The 16,964-nt window shown below is 37.0% G+C and overlaps 1 protein-coding gene across 1 annotated transcript; it reads left to right on the top strand.

Moving 5' to 3' along the window:
• Positions 1 to 459: 459 nt before the first annotated feature.
• KDSR (3-ketodihydrosphingosine reductase) lies at positions 460 to 15,975 on the top strand (the record flags this gene model as incomplete). The annotated part of the gene is made up of 8 exons (XM_009583850.1): positions 460 to 511; positions 2,098 to 2,114; positions 7,289 to 7,378; positions 8,465 to 8,521; positions 12,461 to 12,526; positions 12,679 to 12,774; positions 13,883 to 14,074; positions 15,898 to 15,975. Coding segments are annotated over exons 1-8 (648 nt in total), but the record flags the coding sequence as incomplete, so codon positions are not given.
• Positions 15,976 to 16,964: the final 989 nt, after the last annotated feature.

Raw genomic sequence — 16,964 nt, 5'->3', positions numbered from 1 at the left:
GCTGGTGGGAAAAGCCCGCGCTGGGGAGGTTCAGCGTTAGGGGTGCCCGCTGGTTTGCGAGGAATCTTGGCAGCTGGCTGTAGCACCCCAAGCTACCAAAACATGGGAGCCACAAGTCCGAGTGATAAGGAGATGACCTGTGCAGATGACTCTGACAACCGCTGTCTATCTCGGTTGGCTTAAGGCGATCTGAGTCACCAGAAATGCAAACCATCTTCAGTCTTAATGTTGACTTTTTGAGACATTGCTTTTGTACTCTCGAAGTTACCAGTTACCTTGAGTTTTGTTTTCTTTTAGCATCTCCCAAGGTATTAAATGGTGTGCGCGCTCATAAACAAAAGGCAAAAATCTATGGTTTCCTTGGTCTAAAAAACAAGTCAGACGTGAGGAAATGGGAAGACTAATACAAAGGAAGTGGTCAGATAACACTCGTGCACCTTTTTGACTTTAAGTACATAGATGTCGATGTCTATGAGCAATATTTTGACTGTCCGTAGTCAAGATGGTAGAAGTAAGTCTTCAGAAGAACATACTGTTGAAACAGTTCATGAGTAGTACATCACTAGAAGTTGTATGGGTGTGTGGCTTGGGGGGGGGGGGGGGGGGGGGAACGATACCCAGGTGGATCACAAAGTAGTGAATTTGGATGCATGAGAGCAAATGAGTTAAGCAGCTGAAAGAATCAGGGTCCTAGAATCAGCTCTTTTAACTTAGCTTTAAATCCCTAAGGTATGTTCTATGCAGAGAAGCTGTAGTTTACTGTTCAGTTAAATTTGCTTTTAAGTGGTGAGTAGTGCTTGCAGATGCCCTTTATTACAGTGGGAGTTTGGGATAATCCAGAAGTTAGACCTCTTAGGTGCAAGTGAATTTACAGCTACTCTGGGTTGGTGGGGGTTTTTTTTGAGCTCTTTATGGTGCCTTTTTTGTTTTGTTTTGGGTTTTTTGTTATTTTTGGAGCTCCTCTTTGGAGGATGGAGCTGTCCCCAGAATAATTTAGACCTGTCCAAGTTGCAACAGTATTCCCAAGTTGCTTTATGCAATAGGTGTTGCTTGGATGCTGTAACTGGCTTTACAGCATCATATATTGTGATACTCTGTGAGGTGTGTTCGAGCTTGCATTAAGGTTCTCTGGTTATGGCTCTTCCCACAGAAGTAATGCTTGTTAAGGAGGAACCCTTCAAAACTGTGTAAAAGCAAAGGTGAAGAAGACTTAAGTGCCTTCTGCAACTTCTGTGCAGAAATAGAATAGCAAACAATAAAAGGTTTAGTGGATTTTGTTCCAAAATTTTGCTGTTTTGGTTTTTTTATATATATATTGTGATTACCCAAGTTTTGTCTGTTCTTTATGTGATTAAACTCTTTAAAAGCTCTGCTGGTTCTTCTAATCAGAATTGTTCATTTTAAAAAGTTCACATTAAAAATGATGAGAATATTCTTGTTGGAGAAACCTCCCTATAATCACTGCCGCTAATTGTATTAGCAGTTTAAGCTCAATTTGATACAAGTGGAAGTCTCAAAAACAGTATTGATGCAAGTCTTGTAAAAGTAGGAGTCCAGCTAGAGAAGTAACTATATTAATATATTGATGGAGGAAAAGGCTGTAGATGTATTTATCTTGAGGATACAAATCAAAACCTGCAGGTAAACAGTTTGATTGATGACACTGCTGGCAGAACTTCTTGTTTTATTTTGACTCTAGTTATGCTCTTAAAGTATGCGTGCAAACTAATGAAATATGGAGCAATTATTTAGAGTTCACTAGTTCTTAGATTTGTAGATGCTGTTAGTGCTGGACACTTGTACATTTGGATCATATACGATGTAAGAATTCACTTTATGTACACAATGTGGAAAGCCTCCCTCAAAAAAATTTGTGATTTACAGTACCATCATCCAATATTTTTCCTTATGCATTACACTAGAAAATTTGAAATCCAAATGTGCAAGTGTCCAGCAGTGTTCTCTGCTACTGAAATGACTGAGAGACTTCATGAAAATATTTAAGGACAGTAATATATCTAAGGACTTCTTTGAAGTCTTCTCATAGAAAAACATCAAAATCTGTTTAAGTGATCTGCATATATAAATTCTTTTTAGTTTATGACTTGATTCAGGTAAGACTGTAGATTAACATTTGGTAATCTTTGTCAGGCCTCAGTTAAACCCTTGAAGTAAAGAATAAAAGAATAAAAACTACAAATTGCATATTTAGCTGGTTAAGCCTTCTCAAGGGCAAGTGATTACCATTGCACAGTAAATATAATTTTTCAATATATACTTGAATAAATTGTTTTTCTGAAGCAGAAAAAGTCAGTCTTACCTAGAAACTAGAGGCCTGTTGGAAGTATCATGAAAATATGTCTGTAACATTTCTGAAGGAAGGTCATTGGGCAACTTCTGATGCTACTGCATACCACTTATTGAATTTTCAACTTAAGACAGCATTCTTTTCACTCTTAACCCTTCATAAAAAGTATTTCTCTTCACAGTTAATAGATGTTTGAGTTATGGCTAAGTAACTGACTGTGGCTGCTTTTTGGGATAGAAATTTGAAGCAGAAAACTTGTGGGTTTTTTCTCTCTGTCCTCTCCCAGAGTCATTTGCATGATGGAAGCGCTCGCTGTGTTAGGTGAGGCGTGCTTTCTGGAGCAATCATGATCATAGGAGTCTCTTTTTCTTGGAAAAAAATAGGACTGTTACTCAGAGTGAGAGTCTACAAACTTCCAAATTAGTAATGGTCTAATCTTGTGGGTGTGTGTCGTCCCCTTCCCCCCCCCTTATCTGCTATGTATTTTAGTGACCCCAGTGAGCACCATTAAATAAAAAGGACTTCTCTGCTATCAAATTGGCTCAAGCATCAGGTTTAACTTATTTAAAAAAAATTAGTATTAGATGTTTAATAGTACTTGCTTTGTTTCTAGCACGACTAGGAATGTGTTCTTGAGTAAAGGGTATAAAAGTTATTTTTGTGCTGTAGAGCCACTGCTTCTTATGCTGAACTTCTCCATGCTTTGAAATCTGGAAGACTATTTTATTTTGTCTTTAACTCTCTCCTAGGGTCTCAGGCTACATACTAGCACACATCACCTATTCAGTGAGAATAAGCTATCAGTTTGGTAGCTGGTTGTAATAGTAGACAGGAAAATGAAAATAGGATAAGACAGTCATCACTGCTCAAGTGCATCATACTCACTTGCATCACATTTAACTGCCCTTTCTCAGGGATGTTACACCATCCCTACACACATTCTCTCTGCTCTTTCTTTCCATTTCTCTACAAAGGTACTTTGCTTGATGGAGCAGAATGCAACAAAAACTCAAGATGTTAGAGCAAAAGCAGCCTTCTGTAAATTTCATGAGTGATGTTTAGAAGCTGTCTTTGCTGAAATACCAATTGTATTCTCCCCCTTGTATCAGCCTAATCTTTCTAAAACCAAGTTGAAATTTCTGTGAAAAAAACCAAGATCACAGTGATACAAATGCAGTTTATAAAAGTTTGTGAACTAACGATGGCAGGAAATGTAAAGATGTTCTCTGTTTGGAACTATCTCCCATTCAGATTGAAAAGGGCCTTTCACTTGGACATAGTTCAGGATGATCATGCCAAATCCACATGCATAAAGGTCATCTCTAGTCTAGAAGTAGTTTCACCACTTCTGTGCAGAGCCTAACTTGATAACTGCGGTCAACTTTAAGGACGGCCAATCTTGGCGTCTCAGCATTGTAGCTCTTGTGTTGGGAGTGATACAATCTGTGGTTTGGATGCATCTGAGTGGTTCGACAAGAGGTCATTTTGAGTCTAGTCAGGCATACTAACCACTTAGAGCAGATTATAGGGATGTTCTGTTTCAGTGGAACTAAATACTTTCTGTCAGAGCACTGTCTAAAAGCATGAAGCCAGCTTGCATCCAGTGCTAAGTCAAAGTTAATAAGCTCTGTTGGAGATCCGGTATCAATCAAGTCTTGATTTTGATCAGTCCTAATGACAGTTCTGTTAATTTGGAGTTGGACTGTCTCATCAATTGAAGCGAATTTCCAGTATCTCAAATTTGAAGGTCAAACACAGCAATTTTCTGTACCTCACCCCAAGATTTCCATTTATCAAGGGGGAAATAAACCCTATGATCCTTAGAAGCTGAACTCTGTTATCAAGGATCATAGCGCGAGAAGTTGGAGCCAGACTCTTTTTGGAATGGCTAATTTGGTGCCTGTTCTTTTCAAACATAGAAACAGCTCAATAACACTGCTCAAGAGCTGGTAGTATTGCATTCTGAACATCTGAATTAATACTAGGATTTAATTGTCCCTTCCTGTGAAGAAATTAGTCTGTGTTTTGAGTTGCTGTGACCAGATTTTTATTTTTGCTAACTCCTCTGAGGGTGGGTTACAGTGAAATTTAAAAATAAATAAAAAAGGATCAGTGGCAATTCAAATGTCTCCAGCTAATGAAATGCAGTAGCACTGTAGAACTATTGGCGATAAGGGTAAGTAACCTTAATAACGTCTTGTTTAATGGAGTAGATGTGTACTCTTCCTTTAATTCTGAGCATCTATGTTAGTAACTTACCTACCTAACAGACTGCATAGATTTGCTTGGGCTAATTTCATTGTACCACTAGTTTTCACTAGTATTAGGGATTTTTTTTTTCTGTTACGTTAGCATTCATGGTGAATGTTCTGAAAGATCTCCCACATACTAGTAACAGCCTCCCACCTAAACGCTAAAGTTCCCAGCTAATTGATATTGCCTTTTGTCACTGACTTATTTGACATGACCCTTATCCAGTGTTCTTGGGTGTGACTGTGAATAAAAAATTCCTTTTTCCGTTTCTTGCGTGACTTCAGACCTTGTCTTCCTGCAATGAATGTTAGCATTTCCTGACAAGCCAGAGGTTTGGTGCCAGTACCTTCACCTTCAAAGAATTCCTCAAGCACTGGTGTAGTTGACCTGTTCATGATACTTAGCAGTTTGTGCAGGTAGTAATCAGCTGTCTCTCAGTGCTATGCCGTAAATTGGAATTGGAGTAGTCTTCCATGCACATTGATTAGTTCATGTGCTCGTGCACCTGCTGCTGTTGAAAATCTGTAGAAGCAGCTCATGAGTGATGTGGAACTGAGGTCTGCCTGAATGTATCAAACTGAGTCTTTTAATCTTTTCAGAGGTGTATGGAAATCTTGCAAACTATTTTGCAAATACACTAAAATTCTTAACTTCTTCCCATCATGAAGCGTTCATTAATTCTGGGGTTCTGCTGAAGTCCCAAATCGTTAACTAACACTGGCACTCTTACAGACCTCGTTTACTTTGAAGGCAGTCATCCTTGGTTCAGAACACTGCAGACCAGATTTCACATTTCTAGAACAGGACATGCATCTTGGAGTCATCCTCAGAGGTTAGTGTAGTGTGAAGCTAGTCTTACAGAGAGAGTCAGTTAGAAGCTAATCTGAAGCAGCTATCTCTAATAGAGGAAGCCTAAAGAGCTGAAATTAGTCTGTGTGAATGTTACACTTGTTCTTGGCCCATTTGTGACTGATTTCACATTTCTAGAACAGGACATGCATCTTGGATACACCCTCAGAGGTTAGTGTAGTGTGAAGCTAGTCTTACAGAGAGAGTCAGTTAGAAGCTAATCTGAAGCAGCTATCTCTAATAGAGGAAGCCTAAAGAGCTGAAATTTGTGTGAATGTTACACTTGTTCTTGGCCCGTTTGTGACTGCAGATGAACCAGTCAGAAGCCATGGGATTATTTGATTTACATTAAGCTATTTTTGAAGGTTAGTGATAAAATACTCATATGAAAGAAGAGTTTAGTGATTCATAGGAATGTACTTCTGACTCTTCTGACTTTACTGCCTCCAGAAGTGGAAAGAATTTTAAGGATAATGCAGCTCTGAAAACAAAACTCTGAGGCATTGGCAGATGAGGAGACAACACAAGGATTTTGATAAGGTGTATAGTTAGAGATTGGGGATCTTTGCTCTTCCACTAATTAGGTCAATGACTCTGTTTTCTCATACTTAAAATGGAGGTGATACCCTACTTTCTCTGAAGTCTTTTGAAAGGTTTTGATAAAGAACAAAAAAATGATGATTTCCAGAGCAATCTGAATCACTTCTTTTTCCAATTATTAGGAAATCCGTATTTCAGAACTCATTTCATTAACAGAATTTTTTTACAATAACCGCTTCTAGGCGTTTTGTTCCAATATTTTCTCAATTATAGCCTCTTAATTGGAAGAATTTTCAAAATTTTCAGAAAGAAAATTCAAATAATTTGGGTTTATAAGGAAGATACCAGTGTTTGTTTAAGGACCAAAGGCACATGCAGACTGAGACTGGGCTTAAATGAACCAAGTCTTCTAAAGGCAGTGTCAGACAGGCAGACATTTTTATTTTAGTCAAAAAGAGAGGTCAGGATTGTTGTCTATGTCTGTTCCACATGGCGTTCATAAGTAGGTTTATTGAGGGTAGTGAGTGAGGTGTTAAAGTGACTTTAACCTGCATATTAGTATCATGGCAGTGTATCCTGCTGCAACATATGATGCAGGGCTGTAGTCATCACCCTGCATTTGTCTGTAGGCAAACTATTAATTTCATGTTTGCATATAAAGATTATTCAGTGTTGCAGTTTAGAGGAAGAAGGAAAAGGTAATGGAAGTTTAGGTGCTGGCATTCCCACAAAACTGGAGCTGCGGGACGGCACGGGCAGTTCAAGGTCCAGACTGCGGGACTGAGAAATACTCTACAGTCGGCCAACTGTTGAGTTAATGGAATTTTTTTAGTAAGAAAGAAGGTATTTTCTGTTTATGTTTACATGATGATATCTTTAGCAGGCAATCTACAATTGTTAATTTTACAAATAATTTCTACTACGACCAGGTATGGAGGGGCAGTATGTAATTGTATTATTATGGCTAACATTAATAGTGATTTCAAACTTAGCTACTACTGTCTTTTAGAAATAACAGAAATACAGAACTTAGTCAAAAGCATGTGCGAAAGCCCATGTGGGAGTTGGGTCTAAGTGTGCCTGACATAAGAAATGAGCAAAAAATACCATTGAGGTAAAACTGGTTTTGGGGTAGAAACAAAAGCTCATCTATCTATTTAGGTCTTATTTTTCATTCATACTCAAAAAGTAAACTAACTTTAGTGTATCTTCTGTATTCATACCTCATTGGGTGATATTTTAATCTTAGTATATTTTTAGAATTTTCGTTTTATTTTACTCTTATCAAGAAAGGATGAGAATAGTGGACTAATACTGCTATTTTGAAATAACTTTTAGGTAACTGGAGGCTCCAGTGGAATTGGAAAATGTATTGCTATTGAATGTTACAAGCAAGGTGCTTTCATAACACTGATTGCAAGGGATGAGGTAAGTGTACATGTATTTTTACTGGCTAAACTCTGTTAACAAAATCTGTATAGGTGGGGAATAATTTTGGAATTATATATACTTTGTTCAGCGTATATTTTAAGGGGAACCTAAGCATTCAAATTAATGCATTTAAGGAGGAAAGGTGGCTGCCTTTTTAAGGAGTGTAGCCCAACATGGAATTTGTGATTAGCTTGCCTTAAAACTCTGCCAGTGCTATAACTTCTGTTAATGGCATTCATTATTTCACTGTCTAAATCTGTGGCAGAGGATTCTTTATAAACTGTAGAATTCTTTAAAACTGTAGAATTTCCCTGTAAGTGACAACTGGGGGATTAAAGACAATTCTTAAAACTCACAGAATATTTTGGTGTCTAATCAGCATTATATCATACTTTTTACTAGTGAAAAACTGTTCTTCAAGACAGCTTTGGAGGAAAAAGGGGTTGCTTTGTGGTTTTTTTTTAACTAAGAGGTATTCAGAATTTAGTTAGAATGACTCTGTTTTCATAATGGGTTGTTATTTTATTTGTAGAGAAAAAACTAATTGTTCAGGAAATAAAAGCACTTCTTTTTTTTGGGCCTCAGTCCCAGCTGTCTTTGATAATTTACTCACACTTGAGAACTTATTTTGCATAACCTTGAATGCAGCCATAATTTACATAATTTTTCTTGAAAGGAGTATGACAACTTGAATTTACCAAATTTTAGTTTAATTTTTATGATAATTTCATGACAATGATTGTTTTTCAAAATAGTTTGTAATATTACATAAATATAAAATAGAACCAAAATACAAGAGAAAATTTAATACCTGCAGTCTTAGGTGCTCTGTATAGCTGTATGAAACAAAAGCATTAAATCTATTATAGAATCTATTATAGATAAGTGAGTTCTGGTAGCTTGATGGAGTTCACGTTTTCATCATATTTCATAAATCTGTAAAATGGCAATAGTAAAGTGTTATAGCTAGTTGAGGATAATTTTGGGGGGTTCTAGGGAATGTTTTTAAGCCTTATTGAAATACTGAAGACTAATATTGGTCTCAGAACTCCAATGCTTTAGCTGTTCTTGTATCCATTTCAGAACAAGCTGTTGCAGACAAAGAAGGAAATAGAAAAGTACTCTGTTAATGACAAGCAGGTAAGATCACTGCTAACAGTGGCTTTTGTCTGTTTTGTTTAAGATAGTCACTACAACATAGTTCAGTAGTCCTGTCTTTAAATCAAAGCTGTTTGACAAAAATGAGTGAGGGCTCAGTATTTGAATTCAAAAATACCAATTTGCTTACATGAGATGTTCTGAACTCTGCTACATTTGATGTTGCCTAGCTAGTGCATTAGCTTGCTTTTCTTAGAGAAAAAGATTGATGTCTTCAGCTGTAGGTGTAATATGCTTTTTTTGGATAGCTGCAATTTACTGTCATTCGATAAGCGTTTGTATTCTTCAAGATGAAGTGGAAGAACCAAATTTCTTTCAAATCTCTTGCTTTTTGGAGTTCATAAATACAGCGATTGTCTTGGGAAAGAAGTTTAGATTCTTGTTTCCAGGTTTAGTTCACTACATCATACTTGTGTTCCTTTTCCTGGCACAGTACTGTAACAGATACACAAGTTAAATTTGTGAAGTTCTGAGACTTCTAAACACTGAAGCTGCTCGGTGAATAGATAGTGCACTTGTGCATAAAGGCACTGTTTTAGAGCTTGCGGAGGTACTAGCTTAAAATAGGTAAGCTTGCTATGTTCAAAATACGCAAATCCAAGATGAAATGCTAGAATTATTTTTTCGCAGTACTAATAATCAAGGGGAGAGGGGAAACAGTATTGAGACTGTTAACATCTTTGACTTCTCCTTTCTCGTGTTCCAGAACTTTTTTTTTACTTTTGTCATTACAAATACAAGCAATTTATTTGCCTGTGAAAAGGCATTTGAATTGATAAATTGGATATTCTGTTGAAAAGAAGCACTGGAAAAAGCCAAATATTTGGAGGCAATAATGTTAGTACTAGCTGATACAAAATTTTCTTAATACCTGTGTTTATAAGATAAGATTCTGTCTTCACTTCCTTATATTCTTGTGAAATGGCTCAAGCTGATATTTTTTTCCTGTGCATGCTGCCTTACTCAGATCAACTTTCTTTGAAAAACTAAGCCATTTGAGGTGAGGAGAAACTATTTTGTGCGTTTAAAAAAAAAAAAAAAATCCCAATAACCATTTTCTTTTAGCTGCTCTAGTAGTTTCCCAAGCTTAGCATTACAGTTAATCACTTGTCAAACACTGTGTCAGGATGTTCTTGTTAAAATCTGTCCGAGCTTGGTAAATGCGGACTTCTAAAAAGAATATTACTTGGTGCATGTTCATAAGAGTTTCAGAAAGTACCTTCAAGGTTGAGCGAGCTCCAGTGTGGACTGAACAGGACTGCTTTTGCAGAAGCAGCTGTAGACTTGCAGCCAGGTTAAGCGTAGGCAGTAGGAGTGATAGGTAGGCTGGCTCTTCTGTAGCTATTGTTGGTTTGTAGACAAGGTCACAGGGAAGCCTGTCTGATCTGAATGCGAAGAACAGAACTGGAAAAAGCAGGGAGTCTGGGGCAGAGCTCACACTGGAACAGCAGATCAGAAGCTGGGAAGTGAGGGTAGCTGAACCGAGGGAAGCTGTACAAAAGGATTGCTGAAAGACTGTAGAGAAAGATGTTGTCTGATATGGATCATGTACACAGAGACTTACATTTACTCAGTGTCGAGCCAAGAGGCAAAGATCCTCAGGAAAGATTATTTTTTACATGAGCATATGCTGTCGCTGTTCAGGTCTTGGATATATACATGAAACCAGGTTACATTGACAACCAGGGTCTGGCATCTACATTTTAGCGTTCCTCTTGGCAAATGTTCTTTTAAAGATGTTTGCGTGCAATTTATTTAGAGTGTTGACAGTGCAGCCTTTATGGCTACAGGTGTGCAATGGAACAAAATCCTTGCCCTTAGAGGGTTTTTTGCAATATTTTTTAAAATCCCTTTCCTAATATACAGTATTCCCAGTTACTTCACTGGGAGTTGAATTGATCTTTTATTGTGAAAGCTTTATTAATGATCCAACACCATGCAATATTTAAAACAAAAGGTGAGGAACAGGCCTGGGGATATTAGAGTATTTCTGGCAGCATATTCTGTGTCCTAGGTGTGGATCTATAGCGCATGCTCTGGAGTGAAGGTAATAGGTATATTGTAGCAGAAGAAAGAACGTATGATAATAGAAGCGAAGAGGTGAATTGTATAATATGATAGTAGTCAATAAAAGCTGTGGTAGTTCCTGAGTCTGTTGTTCATAGTAGGAATAACTAATCTATGCAATCTGATACATTAACCAACTGCTCCAATTTTGATACAGAACTGTGATTTTTTTTTTTTTTTTTAATCTCCTCACTGGTCTTGCAAAGACATCCAGATAATAAATCAATGTCGTTTTCGTTCAACTGCTATCTTGTTTTTAAACTTATGTAAAAGATAAATATTTCCAAAATGTAATAAATGCCCTAAGGGGAGATGCATGCAGACCCGCCAATAACTTGCACCACGAGTTTACTCTGATGTCCAACTGCACACAATGCTGGGAGGCAGGAATAGCCAACCTGCTGTACAGGAATGGCAAGCAGATTCTGTTTATGCAGCTAAGAAGTGTTGCAGTCTCACCAGAGGCAGAACTGACAAATGAGCAGCTGCCAAAGTAGTTAGTTACACTGTGGTAAGCTTTTTTTTGTGTGTGTGTGTGTCCACGTGCTCCATGACAAGTGGTCCTGATGATACTTGTTACAAACTGGTGATGACTTTGTTTATTTCACCTCAAATTGAGTTTAAATGAGTTGACCAAAGTAACAGAAAGGATAGAAATTGGAACAAGAATACAGGAGTCCCTCCTTTTATTGTGATATGAGATTGCTTCTCCTTTCAAGATGATGAATTGCCCCGAAGCTCTGCTGGTTGCTCAGCAGAGAGGGTAGCTTATTTGTAAATAGCTGGCCAAGCTGGAGTTTGTAGTGATCTTACAGTTTGTTAAGCGGTAACCCAAAGGCAGTGCTTCCTTTGGCCAGAAGTTGATTTGAAGGTGCTTCAAAACATAGATTCTGAGATCATCTTGCTGAAAGTAATCAGTAGCTTCAAAGAAAAAAAGGGCCTAACTTTTAGCTGCGACAAAACTTGATATCACTGTCATCTGGTTTTTGTTGTCCTGTCCTGTCTGCCCCCTCCCTCCCCCTACCCCCCCCCCCCCCCCCCCGGGGCCAATGCTTATTTTCATTTTTCAGTATCTTTCAAACTAAAACCCATAATCTCTCGTTTCCAGACAAGGAGCAAACACATACACATTACTTCACTTTTTAGATATTTATGACACTGTGCAACTAGTCAGTTTCTCATAGAATTTTTATTTTAGTTTTGGCCTTGACATGTCCCAATTAAAACAGTATGTAACTAAGTTTACTATTATTCTTCAACAAAATTTTATTTAAAAAAATGGGCAGCTTGCATTGCCAGTACTAAATTTAGCAGGTTTTTAACACTTGCTTTATAAATTTTGGAGAAGTTTTTTTGCAGTGCTGATGCTGCAGTTTCAGAGCAAGACTCTGCACCCATGCCTTTCTATGATGTGGGAAAAAAATGGTGTTTAGCGCTGATGAAAGTTATATGTAGCACTGTGGAATTTTGACTGCCTTAGAATAGTGTTTACTAAACTTCATGTAAATAACTCAAGTCATAGTGTGTCTTAATACAGTAAGTTGGAAATGATACTTTGCACATGAGTAGCTTCTTTGAAGATCCTGAAGTGCTTATTCGTTTGAAGATTCTGAAGCGCGTATTCGTTCTTAATATAATCTTCATTATACTAGAATGTGTGTGTGTGAGGGGGAGGAGCTCGGAGGGGGTAGGGATTGCTTTCTCCAGTGTGGGAGAAGTGTAAACTGTCCTGTCAAAAAGACTTCTTGTTTTTCTGGAAAAGATATGTCATTGGATTTTGTTTCATTTTGGAGTCAACAGTTACTGGACTTACTGTGTTGTTCTGAAAAATGTTCTTTCACTTGCCTTTTCTAGGTTGTACTATGTATTTCTGTTGATGTATCCAAAGACTACGAACAGGTGGAGAATGTTCTAAAACAGGTGAGGAAGTAACTGATTCACTTATGTATCTTAAGAAGCTTATCTGTGTGTGATGTATTTCTAATGGAAATATAGTTTCTTATAATGATACTGTGCTATAGGAAAGATTTTTTCCTGCTAAAGAATATCTTAACCTCTATCCCCTCTTCCAGGCTCAGGAGAAGCTGGGGCCAGTTGACATGCTTGTGAACTGTGCAGGAACATCAGTTACAGGAAAATTTGAGGATATTGAAGTGAATTCTTTTGAAGTGAGTGAGCATACTTTTTTATTATATGATGATTTCTTATGCAACAGTTCTAACTAGATTGCATTCCTGTGTCTTTGCAGACTTTGTATGAATAGTGATACACTTGATTTGTGGTAGCTGTCAGAATTAGAATGTATCTTTAGATTTGCGAGGATTGCCTCTAATTTCTCACCTAACTATTGGCCCATTGATGGGTTAGAACAGTGAATTCTCCCTCTGGGGTAGAGTCCTCAAGGTGGCAAAAAAGCCTGGCATGTATTTTTGTAGCTTGATGCGCTATGAAAGGCACTGAATTTCACATGGTCTCATTTTTTTTTCTGGTGAAGATTTTTTAAAATATTTTTAACGTGTTTAAGCAAAATTCTGCTGTTGTCAGTGTTCAACTCTGAGGTGCACAAATTGTTTGCAGCTTGAGAAACTGCTGCTCTGATGAAAAGACCAAAAAAAAAACACCCCAAAACCTGTACTTTGGCTACTTTATGCCCACAGCCCTTAGGCTCCCAGTCATCTACAGGTAACATTGAATCATCTGAAAATACTAAATAGGCATAATTTTTTAATAAATTTGAATCATCCATTTTATTGGTTGTATAGGCTATCAGTTGTGTTTTAGGTCTTCTAGAGGGTGAAATTAAAGACTTCCCCTTATCCTGCCAAAGATTAAAGTCTCTGAAATGCACAAATATGTAGAATTTTTCCCGTTTCCTGTTTTAGAAAGCTCTTTAAACTTTCAATTCAGTATGTTTTCATACATCATGTGTAAATTGATTGCTTCCTGGACACTGTTTAGGTTAGATTTTTCCCTCAAATATTCTTCTTTTTTCATTGAAGGCCATATGGTTCACAATATTATCAGTATCCTGGATGCTATTAAGACGTTGATAAACTGGATTTCTTTTGGCTTGAAGTGAGATTTTTAGCTATAAAACAGTTTATGAAGCTGCAGAATAGAAAACAATTGTTGTTTCTTTTGCCAGCTGATAGAACTACAAATCTAGTGAACTTCACTGTTAAAGCAGACTGAAATACGGATTTTTGATAAATAATACCAAACAGCTGAAGGATTCTGAATCTGTGGCTCAAATACCATTTAATATCGTTTGTACAGAGATTAATGGCAGTCAATTATCTGGGTAGTGTTTACCCGAGTCGAGCAGTAATTGCTACCATGAAGGAACGAAGAATGGGAAGGATTGTGTTTGTATCATCTCAGGCTGGGCAGTTAGGCCTATTTGGTTATACAGCTTATTCTCCAACGAAGTTTGCTCTTCGAGGGTTGGCTGAAGCCCTGCAAATGGAGGTATGTGTGCAATAATTTAAGTATTTTTGATTGTAAACAAAAATAATCTTTTTTTAACTAGCAGCACAGCACATTTTCATTTAAATAGTTCTCTTTTTGTCTTGTGCAGCACTGCTGATCTCTGTGTGCTATGTTGGCCCTTTTTTGGCAGCAGTACAATCCTATTGCTCTGCATGGGATTGCAGAAACTAAGCTCATTTCAGTTGCATAAGAGGGAATAGATTGAATCTGTTCCTAGAACTGAAGATGACCACATGTGCAGACATTTTTTTAATCTTGTATTTTAACTAAAAGAACTTGGATTTTAAGTCTTTTGAGTAAAAGTCTTTTTCAAGGCTCTAAGTGCAGAATGATATTGAAGATCCCATGGATGCATGAGGGGCAGGCCAGTGATTCCCAACTTGTTTGTGAGGCCATGGTAAGTGGTTTGTGAACCATATGAAACAGTAGAACTTGCAAGCTAGAATTTGAGGATTGTCCACCAAAAAAATTGTGTTGACAGTGGTTCACCCTTCTAAATTTTGGTATATATGAGCTTTTGGTAGTGCAATGATCTAAGCTCATGCTTAAGTCAAGTCTAAAAACCAAACAAACACTGTTCTCATTATTCAATGAAACGAGGTTGGTAAGTACGTTGTAGTAAGGCAGGTAAAATTGGTTTGAAAATTACTTCCCTTATTCTTCTGTTAAGAATGCATATTTTAGTTGTTGAGTGTTTATATATTAGATGTCTGTGTTTGGTTGCCTTGTGTAGTCCCTGTTGTTACCCTGTTCTGTTCAATGTAGTTGTATGCCTTGATCAGGATAAGAATGTGGGGTAAAACTGCCTCTAATCACTTCTGGCCTGCCAAATAGAACAACATCACTGCAGGGTCTTTCTTCAGACTGATGACAGGTATTTTTGTGAAGACTGAATTATTCGAAACTAAAAATAAAGTGTTTATGGACCTGTGATGTGGTATTTCAGTAAGTGTTTTCAATATAGAATGTTTCATAATATAAATTAAAATGCTTAGTGCTTTACAATGCTTGCTTTATCTTAGCCCTCTGAATATTTTCATTAAAAGCTTCTTTATTTGTATTGGAGTACAGATTTGCATTGTAGTAGTTTCTGAATAGGCGTGCAGTAAGTGATGTAATTCTATGACACATACACACAAATACATAACTAAATGCAATCCTTGACATGAGACCTTCCATTTTTCCTCACATTTTCTACTTATTTTTTTGTCTCCTTAGATTTTGACCCCTTGCAAGTTTATACCATGGGTTGAAAAGCCTTGTGACTTGAGTATACCTCTTAAACATATCAAATTTGAGTTTTACATTTTTGTTGGTTTTTTCTCATACATGTCCAGCAGTGAAAGTATGTTGACATAAACAACAACAAAAAAGCATGCTAATAAGCCTCAGTGAAAGCCTTTTTGGCCTTGTGATTATGAATGCTGGGTACTGGTGTTCGGCAATGGTTTAGTCTTGTTAAAACTGAAATTGGTAAAATCATAGAGCTAAACTACATTCATATTCCTCTTAAATGTCTTGACGCTTAGATTCATCAAATAACTTACAACAAATGCAGAGTTTTAAAATATTTTTATTAAACAAAACAACACAACCATCTCTTTAAGATCTTTGCTGTTTTGCCTTTCTCATTTGACAAAGCTCTGAGTCTTGCAAGTGCTGAATATGCTGGTGACTTAACACTAGACGCAATTTAAATTCATGCTTGCTGTATTTCTTCTTTGCAAGAGAAATGAATGAAGTTATGAGGGACATTTAAAGACTGTCAGTATTAAGATAACACTTACTTTTGTAAAATACAGGTAAAACCATATAATATCTACGTAACGGTGGCCTATCCTCCAGATACTGACACACCTGGCTTTGCAGAAGAAAGTAAAACAAAGGTAAACTGTTTTTCAGTAATACTGTAATGTTTTTAAAGCTTCACTTCATAGTAAGCAATGCATTTCAGATTTCATTCACTTCCCTAGTAATTTTGAAATCAGCGCATATTAAGTTCTGATAGATGTGACAGATCAAAATAAACCTCAATTCCTTCAGTGAAGTCTGCAAACTAACCATGCTGTATGAATATATGTAATGACACAGTTCAGTAGTGGCTGTTGTCTAGTATTCAAATAGGAAGGAAACTCTCTGGCATTGCGTTTGTAGTGCAAATGACAGTATCACTTTTCAGAAGGGTGTGTCAGCAGTAGGCCTTTTTCATTTGGCTTACCTTGAAAAGGAACATTTTAACCTGCAAAAATTTAGTCGCCTCTTGTCATTTGACATGTCCCTACATATGAAGTGTAATTCCAAAAACTACATTCAGGCCCCCTGTTCAGACTGAAGTATCAGATAACCAGAGAAAAATGTGTCTATTTTTTATTTGCGTACTGTGAACTAGAAACCTGATATCTAAGGAGATTAGCCTTTTCAAGATGCCCCATCATGTATAATAGGAAATTGGGGTTGAATTCCATTTTGTCTTTCACCTTTTGTATAGGAATCAGTAGGGATTGTATAATATAATTCTTACTTCATCATTTCTTGATATAGATATTCTGTATTAAACATACACTCCCACACATCCATATAAAGTGCCAGAATTAGACATCTGCAGATACTTGTATAGCTTGCATAGTCTCTGGGATTTTTTTCTTCCTAATAGCCTATTTCGGGGAAATGTAGTCACCAGCGAAATGCACTGTTCATCTAAGATTTCTCTTTAAAAGAGATTCAGTGAGATTTATCTTATTTGTCAAAAAGGTGTTGTCTTTTAAGAACAGATGCTTTGTTTTAGCATACGTGAAGTCTTCGGGTGATTTGCTCCTATCATGATAGTGCACCTTAAATCTCTGCAATATTGATTGCTCTGACAGTTCAG

Source organism: Fulmarus glacialis, unplaced genomic scaffold (genome assembly GCF_000690835.1).
Source record: "Fulmarus glacialis isolate BGI_N327 unplaced genomic scaffold, ASM69083v1 scaffold29268, whole genome shotgun sequence".
Lineage (NCBI taxonomy): Eukaryota > Metazoa > Chordata > Aves > Procellariiformes > Procellariidae > Fulmarus > Fulmarus glacialis.
This window is presented reverse-complemented; position numbering and strand designations above follow the sequence as displayed.